This window comes from Arachis stenosperma, chromosome 9 (genome assembly GCF_014773155.1).
Source record: "Arachis stenosperma cultivar V10309 chromosome 9, arast.V10309.gnm1.PFL2, whole genome shotgun sequence".
NCBI classification, from domain to species: domain Eukaryota; kingdom Viridiplantae; phylum Streptophyta; class Magnoliopsida; order Fabales; family Fabaceae; genus Arachis; species Arachis stenosperma.
Genome location: NC_080385.1, coordinates 28,891,922 through 28,917,975, shown reverse-complemented (window position 1 = coordinate 28,917,975; position 26,054 = coordinate 28,891,922). Strand labels below are relative to the sequence as shown.

Below are 26,054 nucleotides of genomic sequence, written 5' to 3'. Positions count from 1 at the left end.
TTCAAGATTTATTAGAGTTCTAAATATTTGATTGTTGTTCCCAGAGTCACAAAATTTTCAAATTAAACTTATTATTGCCGTCTTCGTGAGAATGTTAAGAGCCAATCAAACTTCTAAAAGATCTAATAGGTTTTAGTCACATCGAATCTAGACAAGGAATCCAAATCCTAGCAAGTTAACACACAAAATCAATACACCATTTACAAAAATCAGTTCCAAAACTAACGTGTGTTAGTATTATAAATTTTGGGACTAAATGGAGTCGATTATAATTTTAAGAATTAATTTGTGTCCGACCTCAAATTTTAAGAGCTAAATTGAGTATTAATTCAAAGTCTTACCACAATACGGTAGACAAAGTTAGAGAGATAGTTTAGCAAAGAGCGCGGTCATGCAAAGCAGTTCCAACACCTTCTCCTCCCTAGTCTTGGCGTTTCGATGTGGATTATGGAGCCCTGAACTCTCACTATGAAAAAAATGAGTTAATACTCAAATTAATCTTTAAAAATTCTTTTAAGTATCAAATTAATTTTTAAAATTTTAATTGCCTTATTTTAGACTTTGAATTTTAATTTATAATTTACATTAGTCCCTCAAATTAAAATATCGTGCTGATTTACTGACATAAACAATTAAGGTCAAGTTAGTATGACACTAACTATTTATTTTAGCATGTCATGTTAGCAAAACATTAATGGAAATTATTTAAAGGGATAAAGTGAGTTACAAAATCAAAATCCAAGTTTTAAATTGACCTTGAAATTTTAAGGGCCAGGTTAAATATAAATTTCGGGAGTCAATGTATTAACTCATGAAAGACTGCTTTCCAATTCTGATCATCAATAAACTCTTGGAAGAATTAGTTAATGTTGAATGGCTTTCTGAAATGGATTAAAGATCCGAGTCTTAACCCTAATCAGATGGAGCGTTTAGTTTGATCAACTTTTTTTTTTAAGTTTGGCCAAGTCCAAATAAAATGTGACTAAATTTGATCCAAACTATTGAATCCAAATCAGGTCTTCGAGTCAAATCAGGCTAAGAATACCCCTAGTGGAAAATGTCTTGTGTTCTGATATGGGCCCACGCATTACTAGCCCAAAACTTTGCAAATCTCACTGAATCATTACAAACACCATCAAAAGGTCAAAGTTAAAAAGTCCCATTTTAGGTTCTAAAACTGCACTAATTTAAAATTGAAGGTTGTCCAATTCATTTGAAATACCTAAAATTAGGAGTTGTTCAATTTACTTGACCCAAAAAAAAAAAAAACAGGTTCTAAATTGTGGCCGAGACATGTGATGTAGTGGCAAAGATATTTGTCTCAAATGAAGCCACACCAGGTTTGAATCCTAGTGTAGTTGCTAGGTTTGTGTCACACACTGAGTGGAAAATAATCACCTACTATAGGAAGAATCATGCTAACATGCAACCTACTTCATAGATCTATTAACAACTCTTTTTTACCAATCTATAAATACCCTCTCAAGTAATTTTTCATTCTAAATTACACACATTTTACTAAAAGATTTGTTAACTTTGACATCAGAGTCATTGCAAATACCTCCAACCGTCTGAAAGTTTTGGACCATACTGGCTGAAGCCCAACCTCCTCCAACAACTCGGGTAATACCTAGGAACACCATTTATTTTGTTTTTGAACTCGGGTAATCTCATTTTGTATGTCTCTTATGAGAGTTTAGCTTTTTTTTCTTCTCAAAAAAAAAAGCCTTTCTCACTACCCTCATGCAAAACGAGTAGTTGTATAAAATTTTGTTTTCAAACTTCTTCATGAATCCATGTAGTGTGTATGAATGTGTAGTGTATAAAAAATGCCTAGGATTAGAAACTGTCTAATTCACCTGACCAAAAAAAAAAAAAAAAACTCAGCTTTATTTTTCGACCTAATTTATTTTTTATTTATTTAAATAAAAATAAAAATTAGAATAAATAAACAGAATCAATCATACAAAACAATAACACTACAATAGCTTTGTATTTATTCAATAAATGCCAACCATGACTAGTCTCAACAAACATGCAAAAGGAAGGCATGCTAATAAATTCTTTCTGCTGTAGTTACAGGACGTAAAAATACGACAATGACAGTAATGTTATCTCTGCTGCCACGTTCAACTGCTTCAGTAGCCAACCTCTTAGAACACATTCCAGGCTCTTTTACAGTGTCTGTTATTATTTTTATTACTTCCTCACCGCTCATAACATCCCATAGCCCATCACTAGCCATGACCTGATAAAAATTTATTGCTAGCTTAGTACAAGAGGAACAAATTGTGCTGCCTAAAATGAACTAAGGTAATAGGAGGATGCTGCACATATCATAGAACTGCAAAAACATCATTCCTAAAGTGTACTTTAATAAATGAGAGCGCAATTTTACTGGTTCTCCTAGCAAGTTTCCATTTTCTGTAAGTTTCAGCAATTAACAATACCCTTCATGTGGAATTAATAATTTTGTAGCATTGTGAATTCCTTATTATTACCACTTAATTATCATTTATCAAACAACTTATTCTTGGATACACTTTCCAAAGATCCAACGTATTACCAAACTGCAAAAGACAGTATATTTCGATAGCAAAGGGCTTACCAGAAACTCATCCTCTACAGATAAGATGCTCTCAGTTATCTCAGGTTCTGCAGTCACAGCAGGCTTCAGATCATCATCACCAATAGAACGAGTAACCTATGTTAGAAAAGGAGTTGACTTTGTTAGAGAAGCTTGTAACAAATAAGTATACAATAACAAGCAAATAAGCATAAATAGAATAAATAATAAAATCCTGAACAGGGTTTTAGAACTGGATCAAAATACTAGTGAGTGTTCATTAATGGAACACAAGATAGATATGATATTCAAGGAACCCGTCAGCTCTTCTGAGACTCTTAGAAATGCCAAAGACCGCCAACTCCCATCTCCTGAATTATAAACTAACAAGAACCTAACACTTCTCTCATAATTAACTCTTTCACTACTCACGACTCAAATGAAGGAGCATCTGCCTTCGAGGTGCGCAGCACCAAGACAGTTCATGGAGCCACCGCTGTCATATTTGGGACCTCTCTCCTCCCTGAGTGCTCTGTGCTCCCTACTGAATGATTCCTTTTGGCTTGTCCTCATGAATATATATGCTAAATAATATCTTTGCTACTAGAATGTTATCTACTTTTGTTAAATGTCTATGTAGTTTTTAATAATAAAATAAAGTAAAAGTGCATAGATTGCTTCTAGACAAATACTCCAAATAGTGGAATATATTGCACATTGCAACAAATATTTAGCCCTTCTTTCTTTCTCCCAAAACCTGCAAACCTCATCAAAAGAAACTGATCTAGTAATGGGAGGCACACCCAAGATTCTCCAAACATGCCAAACAAAGAACTCCACAAAGAATCACCCATAAGCCAGCATAAGAACAAAGGTGATACCATTTCTGAATCTCCCCGACACATAATACACACGTTTGGAGATATAGCCTTATGTGGTCTTTTGACTTGTAAATTATCATTGGTGTTAATTCTTAATAAGCACAGTAGGCCAAATAAAAGATTTGAATTTAGTGGGAGCTTTTGATTTCCATATTGGTTTATCGAGGAGAAAAGGTGTTCTAGTGGAGGATTGGGATAGAGACTGAATAAGATTTAGAGGTATACTGACCTGATGAACCAAGAGAACAAAATCTTTTGTCAAGGGTAGAGAGGATAGAGCTACATATGCTAAATACCCATAAATATTTGCTTCATCCCCTTATTTTTAGTGGATTAACTCTTGTAACTAACAAAATCATGACACGGTCTCAAACAACAACAACAATAACAACACAACAACAACAAAGTCTTATTTCATTGGGTGAGGTCAACTACATGGATCAAATGAGGCCATCGTGTCCTATCATATATCATGTTACAATGAAACCATTTACACATATATCTCCTTTGACTACCTCTTGTATGGTCTTTTTAGATCTTCCTCTACCTTTCACCATTTATCTATCTTCCATCTAATCCACCTTCTTAACTGGATGCTTTGCAGATCTTCTATTACCTGTCACCTTAATAGTGTTATTGAAGTCAAACACTCTATGCCACTATCAAGGATTAACAACTATGCTTTGCAGTTTGCAAAAGGCAGTCAAGACTCGACGCTCCCCCAAATCAACAAAGCTACATGATTGCTCTGTCCAAGCTTCTTCAAGTTCAACAAAGAGAAGCATATCTATTTGAAGGAATAGATGGTGATAGTGACTACAGGTCATCATAGCAAAATGTCCCAAGGTAATTTTTGCTGAAACTCCAATACCAACTTCAAAAACATGAGAAGAAGGACTGAGGGAGGAGGGACTGGGAAGTAGATGAAAGAGTTACGTGAATTTTCTTGAGTGAGAAACTCTTAGCTTTTCTTAATACTAGTTACATTTAAAAGTAGAACTACACTATCTTCTGGCATTAATCTTTCCAATGAGGAATTGCCCAATTTCCAACGAAAATGACATTCACCACTTCCAATATCTACCGATTAGATTAAACACTAATACTATTACCACCTTTTACACACAAGCACAAGGTTGCATTTCACAGCATGCATGCAGTAGAAAAGAAACAAAGCAGGTATTTCTTGACAATTTGAACAAACCTGAAGCGCAGGAGGACCAACCCTCCACGTATCAACTTGCCAATGAACATGGCCACCATGACGAATAACACGCTCTCGCTCTTGCAGACAGCTTGCAACATGATCCTAGTATTGCTAATATGGGATTAGTGTGAATATTATGCAAGGGAATACAGTAAAGAAGCTTTTATAATTGTAGACAGAAGCTAAAGTTAACATTAATAATCAGCTCACCTTACTTAGAGCAATGGGATTACCAGCACGACATAATATTGCCCTACAATCACCTATGTTGGAAACAAATAATTTGTTCCTGACTACAAGTGCAGTAATTGCTGTACAACCAGGATGCCAGTCCTTCTGAACACATCTGTTGGATTTGCGATAGCTATCAAGTTCTTTTCTAAAGGCAGAATCTGTCCTAAGAAACGCTTCAGCTAGTGCATTAGCAGGACTGCATTTATACAATGCATAGTCTTTCAATGATGAACTAATGAGAAAGAGTGAGAAAAAGAAAGTGAGCATCTAGAATGAAACATACCTGCCCATAAAAACTAAAGATCGCAAAAATGATGGTACAGCTCTAGAGGAAAACTCGGCTGCTGCAGCACCTGCATATTTTAACAATTTACCATAGAATGAGTATCTAATTTTCTATTTATCACACTACTATTAGACCAAATATGTTATGTGGGATGAAGTAATGTATTGAGCAACAAAGAGCAAACATGATCACAAACTTAGTATGGCATAAATGAGGACATTTCAATGGATGAGATGCCATACCAGAATGGACAGCATAACAAGAGAAACAGACAAAAACATTCGGTTAGGATGGTGGATTATATTGAAGAAGGTAGCCCAGTGGCTTGGAGTAGTTGGTAACCTAAAAAGACTCTGAATGAGCTGGTCAAAACAGATTTAAGTATAAATAGGATGAGTTCAGGCATGATTCATGACATAATACAATGACATCATTTGATCATGAAACTGACTACACTTGGTGAGATAAGGATTTGTTGTTGTTGTTGCTATTGTTTCAATCTTAATTTAACTAAGATTGCTAGAACCAAATAGCAAGGGCCTTGAGAAGAACCACACCTTAAAAGCCAGCTATTAAAAGAGAAGAACCACTCTCTTTAAAGTTTAAATACAACATCGAGTATCCATACTACTCGATGTGGAACTTTGGACACCCCATAATACCTAAGTCCCTAACACAATGAGAGGTCTTTGAGATGAACTGAATCAAGAAAATGACAACAGAACTCTACTCCAGTAACTTGTCTTTGCATATAATGCAAGTTCCTATGAATAGAGATAACATCAAAGGGCTCCCAACCATGCTGCACAACAAAAGAAGTGCATCAATTGCCATTAGTTCAGAAGCATATTCTATTGCAAAGTTTAAATTTTTTTTAATGTGCAAAGGATAAGGGTATGGGTTAATAAAAAAAGAAAGGTTTCATTAGTTACTTGTTATATTACTATTGGAAATTCTTTCCAATTTTCTACAACTTCTCAACACCCATGGCACTGCATTTTTCTTACTTCAACAAGGTTCCCAATGTAAATCATAAAGGAAGTCTCAGTAATTAAAATGAAGTATTTGCATGCTCAAATAGTAATAATTTATTCTGGAATTTAGATCAAACAAAATATAGATTGATCATGGATTGCTATTGAATACCTCTATGGCCATCAAAGATACCAAAAGCATAGAGATCCTTTACATTGCAAATATGGGGCAGAATGAAATGTGTGTCCTCCATCGTCTCCCTTCTTCCACATGTAGCATAAGAACCCCAAGAAAGTATTGGTTGGTATACCATGCGCTCATCATAAGATTCATTCAAGGTTCTCAAACCAAAATCTGTTGCAATAGAGGCATGCTGAGCCGAAATTTCGCCTTGAGTGGACCAGTTGAAACACTCCTGATAAACCTGAGGATTGGCCTTGTCTACAAGTTGATCAGCATGAAACTGACAAGGTCTAATATGCATATCTTCAACCTTCTTTATCTTCCTATCTTCCAAAATGAGATCAAGTTCCTCAACAAGATCATCAAAGGAAGGTCTGCTTTCGGGATTTGCATCCCAGCACTTCTGTATCATTGATAATAATCTTGCTGGTATACCCAATTCCTCAGTAGCAAGGGATGGCCGTAATCCATCATTAACAGCTGCAGTCAGTTGCTGCTCAGTATAGTTCATCTCAAGCACTGTGTGAGCCTATCATCAGTAACCAGCGATAAATGTCACTTCAGCAAATATTTGAATCTATTTTTTGGATAGAAAAAAGAAACTTTATTAAGAAAGAGTAGAATGTATAGAAGAGGATGAGACATCATCGCATAGATACAAAAAAAAGGCTAAGACCTAGCGAAACAGCCCGTGAAGTAGCATCTCAATCCCTTTGAATGTCAATTAAAGAAACTCCCTTGAACAGACAATGTGTTGAGAACCAGAAGGAAGCCAAAAATCCAAAACATTTTTAACATGGCAAACAATCTTTATTTCCTAAAGCTTCCAATATGCAAAAGAAGAGCCTCATAATAATTAATAATAGTCCAAGCAGAAAGTTGATATTTGGATGCAAAAACAAAACATATCCCAGGAAATGAGTTGGAAGTAGCAAAATAAGAAAATATCCCAGGCAATTTGAGGAGCTGAGACCCTCACAATTTACCCTATTGCATTCCAATATTCCTAACTCCCACTTCCCCAATGCATTAGATTTTCCAACAGACAATCCCACCAAATCCTACTTTCACTTTGCACAAGTTGTTCATTCATATTTTCCGTCTTCTTGTCAATATATACATATAGAATCAAATGACACCGTCTCGTCTCATCTTTTTATAGGATGTATATTTTATTGATCCAACCATTGAATCAAAATTTAATATAATGAAGATCATCTACACCAAATTTAACCGAAATTAGACATCAATAAGCATATAAGTGAAGAACCCTTTATGTATATTTTTAACAAATATATTAATTTGATTTTCAAGTATATAAAAAATATAGTAAACAAATTTGGATTGACATGAAATTTTTTAGAGATCTATAATATATAAGTTTCTAATCCAACAGTTTTTTTTTTTTTTAAATTTACACGAGCAAAAGATTATTTAATGATGTAACATTTACTTAAATTGACACTGGTGACATTTGATCCTAACTATATATAGATGAGAGATCTGTTTACAGAAACTGTAAGTCTTGTTGCCTTATACCGTTGAATAACTTGTTACGGGTGATGAATTTCATCAATCCAATCGTTGAATTCGAACATTTCACTATATAGATCAATATAAGAAAATTTCATAAATTTGGAATTGATTTGATATGATATGTCACCTTTTATGTACATTATACTTAAAAAAATACAAGATAATACGACTATTAGATTACATATCTATTGATGTTTGAATTTTCTGAAAGTTGGTAAGCTTGATTACACGATAATATGGCATAAGTTGTTACCGTGTAAGTCAACAAGACTTACAGGGTATATATATATATATATATATATATATATATACAGAGAGAGAGATAGCAATAGGGATAGAGAGATAAAATATCCAGTCACCAGAACTGATCTCTGTGTACCTTTGATGTCTTATTTATAAAAATACAGATAGAGAGGTTCATTGGACCTAGCATATTTACATTGATAAGCGTTTATGGCTGCCATAATTTCGTGAGATATTCCTCAACAGAATGAGTTAATGCAGAGGCGGAGTCTCATACAATACAAGGGGGGAAATGGCCTCCCCTAACCAACAAGTTTTCCTTACAAGTTGTGCATAAATTTTAGTTTAGCCCCCTTAAAATTTTTATTTTATTCTTTGTTAACTGTAAAAAAATTTTTTGGCCCCTCCCTGAAAGTTAATCTAGCTCCACCCCTGGTTAGATGTGTCATCTAGAATACAATCGTAGTAAAGAAGTATAATCATAAGCTTAATGCCCAAAACATAGAATACTCAAGGAATATAACCAGTGATAAATAACATTCTACATTAAACCAATAAATTCAAACTTGCATACAAGATAGATATCCTGACCTGTGCTTCTGCTCGAAGATCAGTATACGGCACAACACCAGTTAGGAGTTCACTACAGCAAAAACAACGTTTGAATTCAAGGGTAAAGAATTAATACATATTCTTAATCAATATACGATTTTATATATATTACAATGGCACTGCAACACCTACTCAATGCACAAAATAATTTTCTTTTATAAAATAAAAAAAAAAATCATTAAGATGCGGAGAAGTATAACAGAATTTGAGGGATAAGTGTTTCCCTATACAAAAGCAAAAGCAAAAAACACAAGACTTATCTATAAAACATTGCTTTCAAATCTCTCAATATATCTGGAGAGGGAAAGTCCCTTATAAAGATTATGATCTTTACACCAACTAGATGCTACGCGTCTAATTCTATCTCATAAAACCTGCTTGTCAGAAAATCTGTCATTGAAAGTGCGTACATTACACTCCCAAATAGTCCAAATAGTTGTGGAAACTGCATATTGTCACAAAGATTTTGTCTATTTTCTACTATCAAACCCAACAAACCTGATCAATAGAAATTGGTCCAGGGTTATCAGGCACATCCAACATTCATCAAAGATGCTAAACAAATTGTTCCATAAGAAAACAGCTATTGGGCAGTGCAAAAACAGATGTGAATATGACTCTGAATTTTCCCCACACATAACACATGCATATAAGGGAGATAGCCTTATGTGGCCTTCAAACTTGCAACAAGTCATTGATATTAATTCTGTTAAGCACAGCTATCCCCATATAAAAGATTTAACTTTAGAAGGAGCTTTGGACTTCTAGATGGGTTTGTCTGCATGGAGAGAAGTTTTCTAGAGAAATGAGTAAGAAATTGGAAGATGGATTCCCAACTAAAACTACCAGGAGTCAAGAGACCGTATCCTTTTGTCACGGTTAGAAAACAAAAAAAAAAAATCAAGTAGACCTAAGAGAGTCAAAAGTCGGAGGATTCCCTATCGTTAATGTTATGAAAGAAATGGAAGTCCCAAGAGAAAGAGGAATCCTGTGTAATGTAAAAGGATTAAATAGGAGAATTATGCAAGATAGATGATAAAGGCAAGGAAATGCTAGGACTAAATTTCACAAAATAATGACCAGCATACATGTTGAAGTATCAGTCCAAAAAAATAATTAAAGCAAGCTTTCTTCTAAGATATTGATGCCCCAATGCAACAAACTTCTATTGATGTACTAGAATAAATCCTCAAAATAAAGCTAATAAACTAAAACCAAAACAATTAATACAAGTCACCAATATGATGCATGAACGATGCCATGCATATGGTGACATCAATTTTCAGTCCAGTCACCTTTTCTTACATCACCAAGAAAAGGGTAAGTAGAAGAAAGTAAATGATATCAAATTCTTACTTGATTGATACACCAAAACTGTATACATCTGATTTTTCTGTATGTAACTCCTTTCTTAATATTTCAGGTGCCATATAAATTAGTGTGCCAACCATGTTTCTTTTGTGAAAACCACCCGTGGGTTTTCCAGAAGACTTCCAGTTCTCTAGAGAAACTCCCTTAAGATTATTCTTGTATTCTGCTAAACCAAAATCTGTGAGGTGTGGACAAAGACTTTTGTCAAGCTGTACCACAGATAAAATAGTATTGGTGAAGTGCATAAATGTACAACATATCAAAAATCAGATATTATGATAGAAAGACAGCACAACCAAATAAAGAAAGAAGAAGAGAGAAATAGGAAAGAATTACAAGGATATTCGCTGGTTTTATATCTCTATGTAGAACCCCGAGATTATGCAGGTATTGCAACGCCTTTGCTAGAAAAGGGGGGAAAAAGGAAGTAGAAGGAAACAGTTAAAAAGTCTGTCAAGCACTTGATAATTTTAATTACTCGGATACATGATGAAAGATTTGAAGTTGTTAAAGATCAATGGTTCAAAAAAGTTAAATGAAAGGAGGCCATAAAGCAAAATAACCAATTAAAAGGAAAGCAGTAGTACAGGCTTGTTTTAAAGCATTCCTAATCCTTATATATAAATTAGGGTCTATCTAAAGGCACTAGTTAAGGAAGCTAGCAGTTGAAATGTTTATATGGGGGTAAAAAAAATTTAAGCAATAGAGAATTCTAAAATTACAGGACTGCAATTATACCTAGTTGCATTGTTAATACGAGTGCATGATTGATAGTTGGGGTCCATTCTTCCACATGTAACTTCTGGGCAAGATTCAAAGATTCATAGAATTCGAAGAAAAACAGGTAATTAGGTGGTTTTGCATGGGCTGCAATTAATGTCGCTATTCCCGGGTGATCTAGCGTGCTACATTTGTTTAGGAGAAACAAAAAAATGGTGAACCAAAAATTCACAAAACTTCACATTCATCATGTAGCATGTCAAAACACTAGGGAAAATAGTAAATTCACTAGCTGAAATGCTAAAAAGCATGCTTAGAGCTACATAAATGCTGAAGGGTAGTAGAGTTAAACAGATAAATATAATATACATACCACAGCAGTTGCAATTCTTTATGAAACTTATCAATGTCCTCTGAAATTGATAAGATGGGTTTCTTCACAGCAACCTTCTTGCCATCCAAATTCCCTTCATATACAATACTTTCTGCCCCTATGGTTGCCATCACCAACACAAGAAATAATACTAATCTTCATCTTTTATCGAAATATAATACCAGAAATAACTGTCAACAATCACCTAAACCATCAACTTTTAGTGTTAAATTTTAAATTTTTATACTTCGGACCCTTGGAGCAACGGTTCAACTGTCTCTGTGAATCCCCAAACCCTGAATAACACGGAATGCTTTCCTAGGCTGCCCTTTATACAATAAATCCTTCCTTCCTCTCCCCTTCCCTCTAAAATCCCATTCCCTTCTACAATTCCATGGCTGCCACTCCAAAATTCTAACTCAGAAACATACCCTTGGGATTTATTTAGCTTCCAAAAGATATTCCCCCCAAAAAAATAACATCATTAAGGTAAACAATGCACCATTGTTTTAATTGAATTTTCTGCTAAGAAAATACTGACAAACAGAACTTTATCATACATATTCAGTTAACATTTTCTTTGCAAAGAAGCCGTACATACTTTTCAGCAGCTTACTTGGAGAGAAGTTAAAACGAAATAAGAGAGCGAATTTGAAAACCAAAACTAAAAGTAGTGAAAAAACAATAGAGAAGGGTTTGAGATTACCTCGTGCAATGGGTGAGAGTATAGCGTAAGAGGAAGGAGGGAGATGCAGAGGAATAGAATCGCTGGTACAGCAACCCCTGAAGCATGTGTTAGGCTCCACAATTTCAATCCCCATTCCTCTAACGTCGCTGCAGTGGCCTTTCGAAAAACAAGAATAGGAGAATTTAAGCACCGAATAGTGTACGATACATATGGTGTGTTCTCATGGAAATTTCGTGGCGTTTGGAGCTATTTGGTGTTATTTCCGGGAAACAATTACTTGCATAATCGCGCCCGTTTTTTTTTTTTTTTTCTCTCTTTTTTCATAAAAGAACATTGGGTAAGATGAGGAGAAGGATTATACAAAGCGGGGATAAGCAGTGGCGGAGCTTAAATGAGGTAATGGAACTATGCCCTTCAAATTTTTCATACAAAATTAGTAATATTTTTTTAAAAAATAAATAATAGTTTAATTGGTTTAAATAACTAAAAATATTTAAGTTTAATTTTTATTTTTTATTTTTATTGTATAATAATTTTTAATTTTAAATATTAAAATCATGTTAGATTTAGATTGAATTGGGTAGGTTTTTATTGGTTCCACAATACATTAAAATTAAAAGATAAAATTAAATCAAATCAAATTAAAAAAGTTATCTAACAAAAAATATAAGAATAAAAAAAGATTATCTAACAATTAAATCAAATTAAAAAGTTATCTAATAAAATAAGATAAAAATAAAAAAGATCATTTAACAAAACAAAAGATAAAAATCATCATTTTTAAACATTAAAAACATATTGGATTTAGATTGAATCGAATAGATCTTTGTTGGCTTCACAACACGTCAAAATTAAAAGATAAAATCAAATCAAATCAAAAAATTATCTAATAAAAAAGATAAGAATAAAAAAAGATCATCTAACAATCAAATCAAATAAAAAAAGTTATCTAATAAAAAAACATCTAACAAAACAAAAGATAAAAATCATTATAAAAACACGCTACTTTGCTTCTCTATTCGCAGCTCTCTATTTAACAAACAACACTCCATCTATCTTTGAATTCAAATATAAAAAAATTAGGTATTTTTTATTTATTTAATTTAATATTATTTTATATTTTTTACTGTTTATTTAATTTAATTTTTATATGATATAAAATATTAGAATATTCAATAACTATTGATATTATTGTATTTGTATAAATTAATAAAAGAATTCAATAAATATTATAAAAATTTTAATATTTATCCTTCTAACTTCTTTTTTTACATATTTACATAATATATATTTAAATTTTTATACAAAATAATGATAAAAAATCAAAGAATTGATGCATTTTTTAAGAGGAAGGCTAATATTCAAGAAGGAGAACATATAATTTCTACAATATCAACACATGTAGATAGTTCTTCTATTTTAATGAATCACAAAAAAAGTGAGATACAACCTTCAAAGGTTCAAAGAGTTGCATCCAATGAGTTTGACCTTAATTCTTTGGAACGAGACCCTGGAAAACGGCTTCAAATTTGGCACTATCACCTAAACCAGAGAGATCAGGTTAGACGAGCTTATCTTAAATGGGGTTCAATCAAAAGGATCTTGACAATTATTCTCTCTATCTGGTACGAAGCATCCAAGACAATTTCAATATACTTGGTTTGGTATTTTTTCTTCATAGTTAGAGTATCCACCTTCTAAAGATGCTGCATATTATTTATTTTGTTATTTCCTTAGCAAAAAATTTAGTGGACATAATGGATCAGATGTTTTTATTAGTAAAGGGTTTAGAAATTGGAAAAAGGTTAATGATGGAAAGTATTGTGCTTTTCTTAAACATATTGGAGATCCTTACTCATTATACAATAATACAGTTGGAGCATGTCTAAATTTACTGAATCAGGCAAGTCATATCCAAAATGTAGTTAAGGATCATACTTCTGAAAAAATTCAAAAGAATCGATTGCGTCTAAAATTCTCCATTGATGCAACTTGTTGGCTTACATTTCAACCTTGTGCTTTCAGAGGCCATGATGAGATTCCAAAATAAAAAAATCGAGGTAATTTTCTTGAAATGATAAAATTCATATCATCTTACAATGATGAAGTTGCAAAAACTATGTTAGAAAATGCTCCATATAATGCTAAATATACTTCACATCAAATTCAAAAATAAATCTTGCATATTTTCTCAAACAAGGTGAGAAAGCATATTTGTGAGAAAATTGGAGATTTCAAGTTTTGCATTATAGGAGATGAAGCTCATGATGAATCAAAAAAAAAAAAAACAAATGACACTTGTTTTGAGATTTGTTGATATACATGGTTTTATTCAAGAGGATTTTCTTGATCTTGTACATGTCAAAGATACTACATCATTAACTCTAAAACAAGAATTGTGCGGTGGTGGACGAAATTGTGATCATCATTATATGTTTCTTGGATTTTGAATGGAATATACTCTTAGGGCACTGTTTATTTTCACAACTCCGTTCAACTAACCAGCAAGTGTACTGGGTCGTCCAAGTAATAAACCTTACGTGAGTAAGGGTCGAATCCACAGAGATTGTTGGTATGAAGCAAGCTATGGTCACCTTGCAAATCTCAGTTAGGGAGATTAAAGGGTAATTGTGATTATTGGATTGTAAATAAAAAGGAATAATAAAAGGGATAGAAATACTTATGTAGATTCATTGGTAGGAATTTCAGATAAGCGGAATGGAGGTGCTGTAGAGCTCACGGACGCCTGCTCTCCTATTCCTTCTACTCAATCCTTCTTAATCCTTTCCATGGCAAGCTTTGTATAGGGGTTCACCATCAACTGTGGCTACTTTCAATCCTCTCGGGGAAATATCCTATGCGGCTGTCACTCGCACAGCTAACCAGTCTAGAGGCATCACCCATGGCTGATGGCTACATCCCATCCTCGCAGTGAAAGCTAATGCTCACGCACTCTGTCACAGTACGGCCAATCACCGGTTGGTTCCCTCCCCTACTGGAATAGAATCCCTCTTTTGCGTCTGTCACTAACGCCCAGCAGGTTACAAGTTTGAAGCACGTCACAGTCATTCATTATCGGAATCCTACTCGAAATACCACAGACAAGGTGAGACTTTCCGGATTCCCAGGATCCTACTCGGAACACCACAGACAAGGTTGGACTTTCCGGATCCTCATAAATGCCGCCATCTATCTAGCTTATACCACGAAGATTCTGTTGGAGAATCTAAGAGATACACATTCAAGCTCTGTTGCATGTAGAACGAAAGTGGTTGTCAATCACGCGCGCTCATAAGTGAGAATAATAATGAGGGTTATCTAACTCATCACATTCATCATGTTCTTGGGTACGAATGAATATCTTGGAATAAGAATAAGATAGAGACCGAATAAAAGAAGATAGAATTGCATTGATACTTGAGGTACAGCAGAGCTCCACACCCTTAATCTATGGTGTGCAGAAACTCCACCGTTGAAAATACATAAGCAAAGGGTTCAGGCATGGCCGAATGGCCAGCCCCCTAAAACGTGATCAATGATCTCCTAAGATGAAGAATAAAACAAAACTGAGACCAAAGATGTCTAATACAATAGTAAGAGGTCCTATATATACTAGACTAGCTACTAGGGTTTACATGAGTAAGTAATTGATGCATAAATCCACTTCCGGGGCCCACTTGGTGTGTGCTTGGGCTGAGCTTGATCTATCCACGAGCTGAGGCTTCTCTTGGAGTTAAACTTCGAGTTATGACGTGTTTTGGGCGTTCAACTCCGGATCATGACGTTTTTCTGGCGTTTAACTCCAGACAGCAGCATGTACTTGGCGTTCAACGCCAAGTTACGTCGTCATTCTTCGAATAAAGTATGGACTATTATATATTGCTGGAAAGCCCTGGATGTCTACTTTCCAACGCCGTTGAGAGCGCGCCATTTGGAGTTCTGTAGCTCCAGAAAATCCATTTCGAGTGCAGGGAGGTCAGAATCCAACAGCATCAGCAGTCCTTTTGTCAGCCTTTTTCAGAGTTTTGCTCAAATCCCTCAATTTCAGTCAGAATTTACCTGAAATCACAGAAAAACACACAAACTCATAGTAAAGTCCAGAAATGTGAATTTAACATAAAAACTAAGGAAAACATCCCTAAAAGTAGCTTAAACTTACTAAAGACTATATAAAAACAATGCCAAAAAGCGTATAAATTATCCGCTCATCACAACACCAAACTTAAATTGTTGCTTGTCCCCAAGCAACTGAAAATCAAATAGGATAAAAAGAAGAGAATATACTATAAATTCAGAAATATCAATGAATATTAATTATAATTAAATGAGCGGGACTTGTAGCTTTTTGCTTCTGAACAGTTTTGGCATCTCACTTTTTCCTTTGAAGTTCAGAGTGATTGGCATCTCTAGGAACTTAGAATTTTGGATTGTGTTATTGAATTTCCTAATTTAAGCATGTTGATTCTTGAACACAGCTACTTATGAGTCTTGGCCGTGGCCCTAAGCACTTTGTCTTCCAGTATTACCACCGGATACATAAATGCCACAGACACATAACTGGGTGAACCTTTTCAGATTGTGACTCAGCTTTGCTAGAGTCCCCAGTTAGTGGTGTCCAGAGCTCTTAAGCACACTCTTTTGCTTTGGATCACGACTTTAACCACTCAGTCTCAAGCTTTTCACTTGGACCTTCATGACACAAGCACATGGTTAGGGACAGCTTGATTTAGCCGCTTAGGCCCGGATTTTTATTTCCTTGGGCCCTCCTATCCATTAATGCTCAAAGCCTTGGATCCTTGCTACCCTTGCCTTTTGGTTTTAAGGGCTATTGGCTTTTTCTACTGCTCCTTCTTTTTCTATATACTCTTTTTAGCTCCATTTTTTTTTTCGAATGCTTCTTCTTTTTCACTGCTTTTTCTTGCTTCAAGAATCAATTTCATGATTTTTCAGATCATCAATAACATTTCTCTTTGTTCATCATTCTTTCAAGAGCCAACAATTTTAACACTCATAAACAACAATATCAAAAGACATATGCACTGTTCAAGCATTCATTCAGAAAACAAAAAGTATTGTCACCACATCAACATAATTAAACTAAATTCAATAGCTATTTTCGAAATTTATGTACTTCTTGTTCTTTTGAATTAAAATATTTTTCATTTAAGAGAGGTGAAGGATTAATGGAATTTATTCATAGCTTTAAGGCATGGTTACATACTAATGATCATGAAATAAAGACACAAAACATAGATAAACACAATAATTAAAAACCGAAAATAGAAAGAAATAAAGAACAAGGAATGAATCCACCTTTAGTGGCGTCTTCTTCTTGAAGGACCAATGATGTTCTTCAACTCTTCTATGTCCCTTCCTTGCCTTTGTTGCTCCTCCCTCATTGCTCTTTGATCTTCTCTTATTTCTTGGAGAATGATGGAGTGCTCATGATGTTCCACCCTTAATTGTTCCACATTATGGCTCAAATCTTCTAAGGAGGTGTTGAGTTGCTCCCAATAGTTGTTGGGAGGAAAGTGCATTCCTTGAGGCATTTGTTGATGATGAACTTCCTCATGTTCTTCTTGATGGCCGTGAGGAACTTCTCTTGATTGCTCCATCTTTTTCTTGGTGATGGGCTTGTCTTCTTCAATGGAGACATCTCCTTCTATGATAACTCCAGCTGAGTAACATAGATGGCATATAAGGTGGGGGAAGGCTAGCCGTGCCATGTACGAAGGCTTGTCAGCTATTTTGTAGAGTTCATTGGTGATGACTTCATGAACTTCCACCTCCTCTCCAATCATGATGCTATGAACCATGATGGCCCGATCCATAGTAACTTCAGATCGGTTACTTGTAGGGATGATGGATCTTTGAATGAACTCCAACCATCCTCTAGCTACAGGCTTGAGGTCCAGTCTTCTTAGTTGGACTGGCTTGCCTTTGGAGTCTACTCTCCATTGGGCGCCTTCCACACATATGTCCATAAGGACTTGGTCCAACCTTTGGTTAAAGTTGACCCTTCTTGTGTAGGGGCGTTCATCACCTTGCATCATGGGTAAGTGAAACGCCAACCTCACATTTTCCGGACTAAAATCCAAGTATTTCCCCTAACCATTGTGAGATAATTCTTTGGGCTTGGGTTCATACTTTGGTCATGGTTCCTAGTGATCCATGCATTGGCATAGAACTCTTGAACCATTAAAATTCCAACTTGTTGTATGGGGTTGGCTAGGACTTCCCAACCTCTCCTTTGGATTTCATGTCGGATTTCCGGATACTCATTCTTTTTTAGCTTGAAAGGGACCTCAGGGATCACCTTCTTCTTTGCCACAACATCATAGAAGTGGTCTTGATGGCTTTTGGAGATAAATCTCTCCTTCTCCCATGACTCGGATGTGGAAGCTTTTGCTTTCCCTTTCCCTTTTCTTGAGGAAACTCCGGTCTTGGGTGCCATTGATGGTGAATGAAAAACAAAAAGCTTAGGCTTTTTACCACACCAAACTTAAAATTTGCTCGTCCTCGAGCAAAAAAAAGAAAAGAAGAGTAGAAGAAGAAGAAGAAAATATGGTAGAGAGGGAGAAGAGAGGGTTCGGCTATGTAGGAGAATGTGGGGTTGTGTTGTGTGAAAATGAAGGGGAATTGAAGGGTATTTATAGGGAGGGGGGAGGTATAGGTTCGGCCATTTTGGGTGGGAAAGGGTGGGAAATTGATTTTGAATTTTATGAAGGTAGGTGGGGTTTATGGGGAAGAGTGGATTGATGTGAATGGTGAATGGGGTAATTGGGAAGAGGAGTTGAGGTGATTGGTGAAGGTTTTTTTGGGAAGTGTGATATTGAGAATGAGATTTGGATTAGGAGAGTGTGATTAGGATTAAAAGGGAAGGTGGGAATATGGTAGGTGGGGATCCTGTGGGGTCCACAGATCCTGAGGGGGAATCCTGTGGGGTCCACAGGTCCTGAGGTGAAAAGAAATTCCATTCCTTCACCATATAGGCATGTAACATGCCTCCATGCATCATCCTGGCGTTCAAACGCCCATTTGTGCATGTTCTGGGCGTTCAACGCCCATGTAATGCATGTTTCTGGCATTGAACGCCAGTTTCATGCTTGTTTCTGGCGTTTAGCGCCAGATTGTCCTCTGTGTGCGCATCCTGGCGTTTAACGCCAGGTTGTTGCTTGTTTTGGGCGTTCAGCGCCAGAATGATGCTCTGTTCTGGCGTTGAACGCCGGCCAGATGCACCTTCTGGGCGTTGAACGCCAGCCCGTGCGTCCTCTAGGGTGAAAAATTTTTTTCTTCTGTTTTTGACTCTGTTTTTAATTTTTTTGATTTTTTTCGTGACTCCTCATGATCATGTACCTAATTAAACACAAAAATAACAAAGAAACAAAATAAAATAAAATTAGATAAATAAAATTGGGTTGCCTCCCAACAAGCGCTTCTTTAATGTCAATAGCTTGACAGTGGCTCTCATGGAGCCACAAGGTGATCAGGTCAACTTAAGTGTGGTATTCCCAACACCAAACTTAGAGTTTGGATATGGGGTTTGGACACCAAACTTAGAGTTTGGTTGTGGCTTCACAACACCAAACTTAGAGTTTGACTGTGTGGGCTCTTCTTGACTCTGAACTGAGAGAAGCTCTTCATGCTTACTCTCTTTTGTCACAGAGGGATGGCCATGTGCCTGAAACACAAGGTAATCCCCATTCAATTAAAGGACTAACTCACCTCTGTTGACATCTATCACAGCTCCTGCTGTGGCTAGGAAAGGTCTTCCTAGGATGATGCATTCATCATCTTCCTTCCTAGTGTCTAGGATTATGAAATCAGTAGGGATGTAAAGGCCTTCAACCCTTACTAGCACGTCCTCTACTATTCCATAAGCTTGTCTTATGGACTTATCTGCCAATTGTAATGAGAACAAGGCAGGTTGTACCTCAATGATTCCCAGCTTCTCCATTACAGAGAGTGGCATAAGATTTATCCCTGACCCAAGATCACATAGAGCTTTTTCAAAGCTCATGGTGCCAATGGTGCAAGGTATTAAGAACTTGCCAGGATCTTGTTTCTTTTGAGGTAGAGTTCTCTGAATCCAAGTATCTAGTTCACTAATGAGCAAGGGAGGTTCACTTTCCCAGGTCTCATTACCAAACAGCTTGGCATTCAGTTTCATGATAGCTCCTAAGTATTGAGCAGCTTGCTCTCCAGTCACATCTTCATTCTCTTCAGAGGATGAATATTCTTCAGAGCTCATGAATGGCAGAAGGAGATTTAAAGGAATCTCTATGGTCTCTAGATGAGCCTCATATTCCTCAGGATCCTTAATAGGAAACTCCTTCTTGCTTGAGGAACGTCCCAGGAGGTCTTCCTCACTGGGATTTTCGTCCTCCTCCTCCTTGGTGCATTCGGCCACTTTGATTAAATCAATGGCCTTGCACTCTCCTTTTGGATTTTCTTCTGTATTGCTTGGGAGAGTACTGGGAGGAGTGTCAATGACTTTCTTACTTAGCTGGCCCACTTGTGCCTCCAGATTTCTAATGGAGGATCTTGTTTCATTCATGAAACTGAAAGTGGCCTTTGACAGATCAGAGACTATATTGGCTAAATTAGAATTGTTTTGTTCAGAATTCTCTGTCTGTTGCTGAGAAGATGATGGATATGGCTTACTATTATTCAGCCTATTACGTCCACCATTGTTAAAACCTTGTTGAGGTTTTTGTTGATCCTTCCAGGAGAAATTTGGATGATTTCTCCATGATGAGTTATAGGTGTTTCCATAAGGTTCACCTAAGTAATTAACCTCTGCCATGGCAGGGTTTTCAGGATCATAAGCTTCTTCAGAAGCTGCCTCTCTAGTACTATTGGATGCATGTTGCAATCCATTCAGATTTTGAGAGATCATGTTGACCTGTTGAGTCAACATTTTGTTCTGAGCCAATATGGCATTCAGAGCATCAATTTCAAGAACTCCTTTCTTCTGGGGTACCCCATTATTCACGGAATTCCTCTCAGAGGTGTACATAAACTGGTTGTTTGCAACCATGTCAATGAGTTCTTGAGCCTCTTCAGGCGTTTTCTTCAGGTGAATGGATCCACCTGCAGAATGATCCAATGACATTTTCGAAAATTCAGAGAGACCATAATAGAATATATCTAATATGGTCCATTCTGAAAACATGTCAGATGGACATCTCTTGGTCAGCTGCTTGTATCTTTTCCAAGCTTCATAGAGGGATTCACCATCTTTTTGTTTGAAGGTTTGAACATCCACTCTCAGCTTGCTCAGCTTTTGAGGAGGAAAGAACTTGTCTAAGAATGCAGTGACAAGCTTATCCCATGAGTCCAGGCTATCCTTGGGTTGTGAATCCAACCATACTCTAGCTCTGTCTTTTACAGCAAAAGGGAAAAGCAAGAGTCTGTAGACTTCAGGATTAACTCCATTTGTCTTTACAGTGTCACAGATCTGCAAGAACTCAGTTAAAAACTGATAAGGATCTTCAGATGGAAGTCCATAAAACTTGCAGTTTTGTTGCATTAAAGCAACTAGTTGAGGCTTAAGCTCAAAGTTATTGGCTCCAATGGCAGGAATGGAGATGCTTCTTCCATCAAACTTGGACGTTGGCTTAGTGAAGTCACCAAGCATTCTCCTTGCATTATTATTATTATTTTCTTCTGCCATGTCTTTTTCTTGTTCGAAAATTTCAAGAAGGTCTCTTCTGGATTGTTGTAATTTAGCTTCTCTTAATTTTCTCTTCAGAGTCCTTTCAGGTTCTGGATCAATTTCAACAAGAGTGCCTTTATCCTTGTTCCTGCTCATATGAAAGAGAAGAAAACAAGAAAAGAAAAAGGAATCCTCTATGTCACAGTATAGAGATTCCTTTATGTTAGTAGAAAAAGAAAGGGGGTAGAAGAATGAAGAAGAATGGAAAAAAAAAGAAACACAACTGTGAGGATGGCAGAGATGTGAGATGAGATGTTAGGATATGAATGAAGAGAGGTGAAGAGAAGTGTTAGTAATTAAATAATTAAATAGAAGAAGAGAAGAGGAGAGAAATTCGAAATTAATTTTTGAAAAAGAGTTAGTGATTTTCGAAAATTAGAGATAACATAAGATTAAAATTAAAATTTAAAACATGAAACAATTAATTAATTAAAAAGAATTTTTGAAAAAGAGAGAGATATTTTCGAAAATGAAAGAGGGAAGAGTAGTTAAGTGGTTTTGAAAAAAATAAGAAACAAACAAAAAGTTAGTTAGTTGATTGAAAAAGATTTGAAATCAAATTTGAAAAAGATAAGAAGATAAGAAGTTAGATAAGATATTTTGAAATCAAATTTTGAAAAATATAAAATTTTAAAAAAGATAAGATAAAAAGATAAGATTTTTAAGAAAAATATATTTTGAAAAAGATTTAATTTTTAAAATGACTTAACTAACAAGAAACTACAAGATAAGATTCTAGAATTTAAAGATTGAACTTTTCTTAACAAGAAAGTAACAAACTTCAAATTTTTGAACCAATCACATTAATTGTTAGCTAATTTTCGAAAATTAGATGTAAAGATAAGAAAAAGAATTTGAAAATAATTTGAAAAATATTTTTGAAATTTTCAAAAAATAGAAAAAAAAATGAAAAAGATATGATTTTTGAAAAAGATTTTGAAAAGATAAGATTTTTAAAATTTGAAATTTTGACTTGACTTGTAAGAAACAACTAATTTTGAAAATTTTTGACCAAGTCAACCCAAAATTTCGAAATTTGGAGAAAAATAAGGAAAAGATATTTTTTTATTTTTGAATTTTTAATTATGAGAGAGAAAAACAACAAAAATACTCAATGCATGAAATTTTTAGATCAAAACAATGAATGCATGCAAGAATGCTATGAATGTCAAGATGAACACCAAGAACACTTTGAAGATCATGATGAACATCAAGAACACAATTTTGAAAAAAATTTTTGATGCAAAGAAAACATGCAAGACACCAAACTTAGAAATCTTTAATGTATGGACTCTAACAAACGAAAAATGCATATGAAAAACAACAAACAACACAAAACAAGAAAACATCAAGATCAAACAAGAGGACTTATCAAGAACAACTTGAAGATCATGAAGAACACTATGAATGCATGGGATTTTCGAAAAAATGCAAGAAAAATTTTTAAAGCATGCAATTGACACCAAACTTAAAAATTGACTCAAGACTCAAACAAGAAACACAAAATATTTTTTATTTTTATGATTTTATGAAATTTTTTGAATTTTTATTCATTTTTTCGAAAATAAAGTTTAGAAAAACGAAAAATAAAAGAAAAATTCTGAAAAAGATTTTTGAAAAGAAAATTACCTAATCTGAGCAACAAGATGAACCGTCAGTTGTCCATACTCGAACAATCCCCGGCAACGGCGCCAAAAACTTGGTGGACGAAATTGTGATCATCATTATATGTTTCTTGGATTTTGAATGGAATATACTCTTAGGGCACTGTTTATTTTCACAACTCCGTTCAACTAACCAGCAAGTGTACTGGGTCGTCCAAGTAATAAACCTTACGTGAGTAAGGGTCGAATCCACAGAGATTGTTGGTATGAAGCAAGCTATGGTCACCTTGCAAATCTCAGTTAGGGAGATTAAAGGGTAATTGTGATTATTGGATTGTAAATAAAAGGGAATAATAAAAGGGATAGAAATACTTATGTAGATTCATTGGTAGGAATTTCAGATAAGCGGAATGGAGGTGCTGTAGAGCTCACAGACGCCTGCTCTCCTATTCCTTCTACTCAATCCTTCTTAATCCTTTCCATGGCAAGCTTTGTATAGGGGTTCACCATCAACTGTGGCTACTTTCAATCCTCTCGGGGAAATATCCTATGCGGCTGTCACTCGCACAGCTAACCAGTCTGGAGGCATCACCCATGGCTGATGGCTACATCCCATCCTCGCAGTGAAAGCTAATGCTCACGCACTCTGTCACAGTACGGCCAATCACCGGTTGGTTCCCTCCCCTACTGGAATAGAATCCCTCTTTTGCGTCTGTCACTAACGCCCAGCAGGTTACAAGTTTGAAGCACGTCACAGTCATTCATTACCGGAATCCTACTCGGAATACCACAGACAAGGTGAGACTTTCCGGATTCCCAGGATCCTACTCGGAACACCACAGACAAGGTTGGACTTTCCGGATCCTCATAAATGCCGCCATCCATCTAGCTTATACCACGAAGATTCTGTTGGAGAATCTAAGAGATACACATTCAAGCTCTGTTGCATGTAGAACGAAAGTGGTTGTCAATCACGCGCGCTCATAAGTGAGAATAATAATGAGGGTTATCTAACTCATCACATTCATCATGTTCTTGGGTACGAATGAATATCTTGGAATAAGAATAAGATAGAGACCGAATAAAAGAAGATAGAATTGCATTGATACTTGAGGTACAGCAGAGCTCCACACCCTTAATCTATGGTGTGCAGAAACTCCACCGTTGAAAATACATAAGCAAAGGGTTCAGGCATGGCCGAATGGCCAGCCCCCTAAAACGTGATCAATGATCTCCTAAGATGAAGAATAAAACAAAACTGAGACCAAAGATGTCTAATACAATAGTAAGAGGTCCTATATATACTAGACTAGCTACTAGGGTTTACATGAGTAAGTAATTGATGCATAAATCCACTTCCGGGGCCCACTTGGTGTGTGCTTGGGCTGAGCTTGATCTATCCACGAGCTGAGGCTTCTCTTGGAGTTGAACTTCGAGTTATGACGTGTTTTGGGCGTTCAACTCCGGATCATGACGTTTTTCTGGCGTTTAACTCCAGACAGCAGCATGTACTTGGCGTTCAATGCCAAGTTACGTCGTCATTCTTCGAATAAAGTATGGACTATTATATATTGCTGGAAAGCCCTGGATGTCTACTTTCCAACGCCGTTGAGAGCGCGCCATTTGGAGTTCTGTAGCTCCAGAAAATCCATTTCGAGTGTAGGGAGGTCAGAATCCAACAGCATCAGCAGTCCTTTTGTCAGCCTTTTTCAGAGTTTTGCTCAAATCCCTCAATTTCAGTCAGAATTTACCTGAAATCACAGAAAAACACACAAACTCATAGTAAAGTCCAGAAATGTGAATTTAACATAAAAACTAAGGAAAACATCCCTAAAAGTAGCTTAAACTTACTAAAGACTATATAAAAACAATGCCAAAAAGCGTATAAATTATCCGCTCATCATGCGGCATTCTTTCTTAGCATAGTCTTGATGTCTCTAATATTCGTGGTCAAGGATATGATAGCGCCAGTAACATGAGAGGGGAATGGAATGGGTTTACAAGCATTATTCTTAAAAAATTTCTCTTATGCTTAATATATCCGCTGCTTTGCTCATCGATTACAACTTGCATTAGTTGTTGCATTAAGAGAAGTTATTCTTGTGCATCAGTTTTTTTCAAAATTGACTTTCATCATCATCATCATTTGTTCTTCTAGAAAGCGACCTGATGAGTTACATGCTGCAAAGACAGATAAAATTGTCCATTTATTAGAGATTGATAAACTTGAAACTAGTAAAGAGACAAATCAAATTGGTTCTTTAAAACGAGCAGGTGATATTCGATGGAGTTCTCATTTCTCTTCTGTTTGTAGTTTGATAAATATGTATGGTGCAACGTTGACTGTTTTACAAAAGATTATTGTTGATGGATTAACTTATTCTCAGCGTGGTGATGCAGATAATGCTTACAATACCCTGACCTCATTTGAGTCTATATAGATCTTGCATTTGATGAAAGAAATTATGGGAATAACTGATATTCTTTATCAAGCTTTACAAAAGCAGTTTGAAGACATATTTAATGTTGTGCAATTAGTTCATTCTACAAAAACACTTATCCAAAACATGAGAGATGACAGATGGGAGGAATTATTAAAAAATGTGAAATCATTTTGTGAGTAACATGATATTCTGATTCTAATTTAACTGCTTCTTATGTTGCAAGGCAAGGACACTCGCATCACCAAAAAGATCATATTACAGTTGAGCATTATTTTAGAGTGGAGATGTTTTTTTTGTCATAATTGATAAGCAATTACAAGAGTTAAATAGCAGATTTAATGATCAAACAATGAATCTACTAAGTCTGAGTTCTACTCTCATGCCTAAGGATGCTTATAAAAAAATTGACATTG

At 35.6% G+C, this 26,054-nt stretch overlaps 1 protein-coding gene across 3 annotated transcripts; it reads right to left on the bottom strand.

Moving 5' to 3' along the window:
• Positions 1 to 1,926: 1,926 nt before the first annotated feature.
• On the bottom strand, positions 1,927 to 12,199 carry LOC130950557 (protein kinase and PP2C-like domain-containing protein). 3 transcript variants are annotated; one of them, XM_057879087.1, is made up of 12 exons: positions 11,894 to 12,195; positions 11,188 to 11,305; positions 10,833 to 10,999; positions 10,431 to 10,498; positions 10,080 to 10,303; positions 8,703 to 8,754; positions 6,321 to 6,861; positions 5,172 to 5,241; positions 4,865 to 5,084; positions 4,652 to 4,756; positions 2,609 to 2,704; positions 1,927 to 2,248 (listed from the first exon to the last, which is right to left on the bottom strand). In XM_057879087.1, the coding sequence occupies exons 1-12, from the start codon at positions 12,006 to 12,008 to the stop codon at positions 2,054 to 2,056; spliced, it is 1,971 nt and encodes a 656-aa protein (XP_057735070.1). In that variant the 5' UTR covers positions 12,009 to 12,195; the 3' UTR covers positions 1,927 to 2,053. The 3 variants fall into 3 exon arrangements, 2 of the variants coding, with proteins under 2 accessions (XP_057735070.1, XP_057735071.1); XM_057879088.1 differs by lacking the exon at positions 11,894 to 12,195 and having other exon boundaries at positions 1,929 to 2,248; positions 10,833 to 10,896; XR_009073630.1 differs by lacking the exon at positions 1,927 to 2,248 and having other exon boundaries at positions 4,652 to 4,765; positions 11,894 to 12,199.
• Positions 12,200 to 26,054: the final 13,855 nt, after the last annotated feature.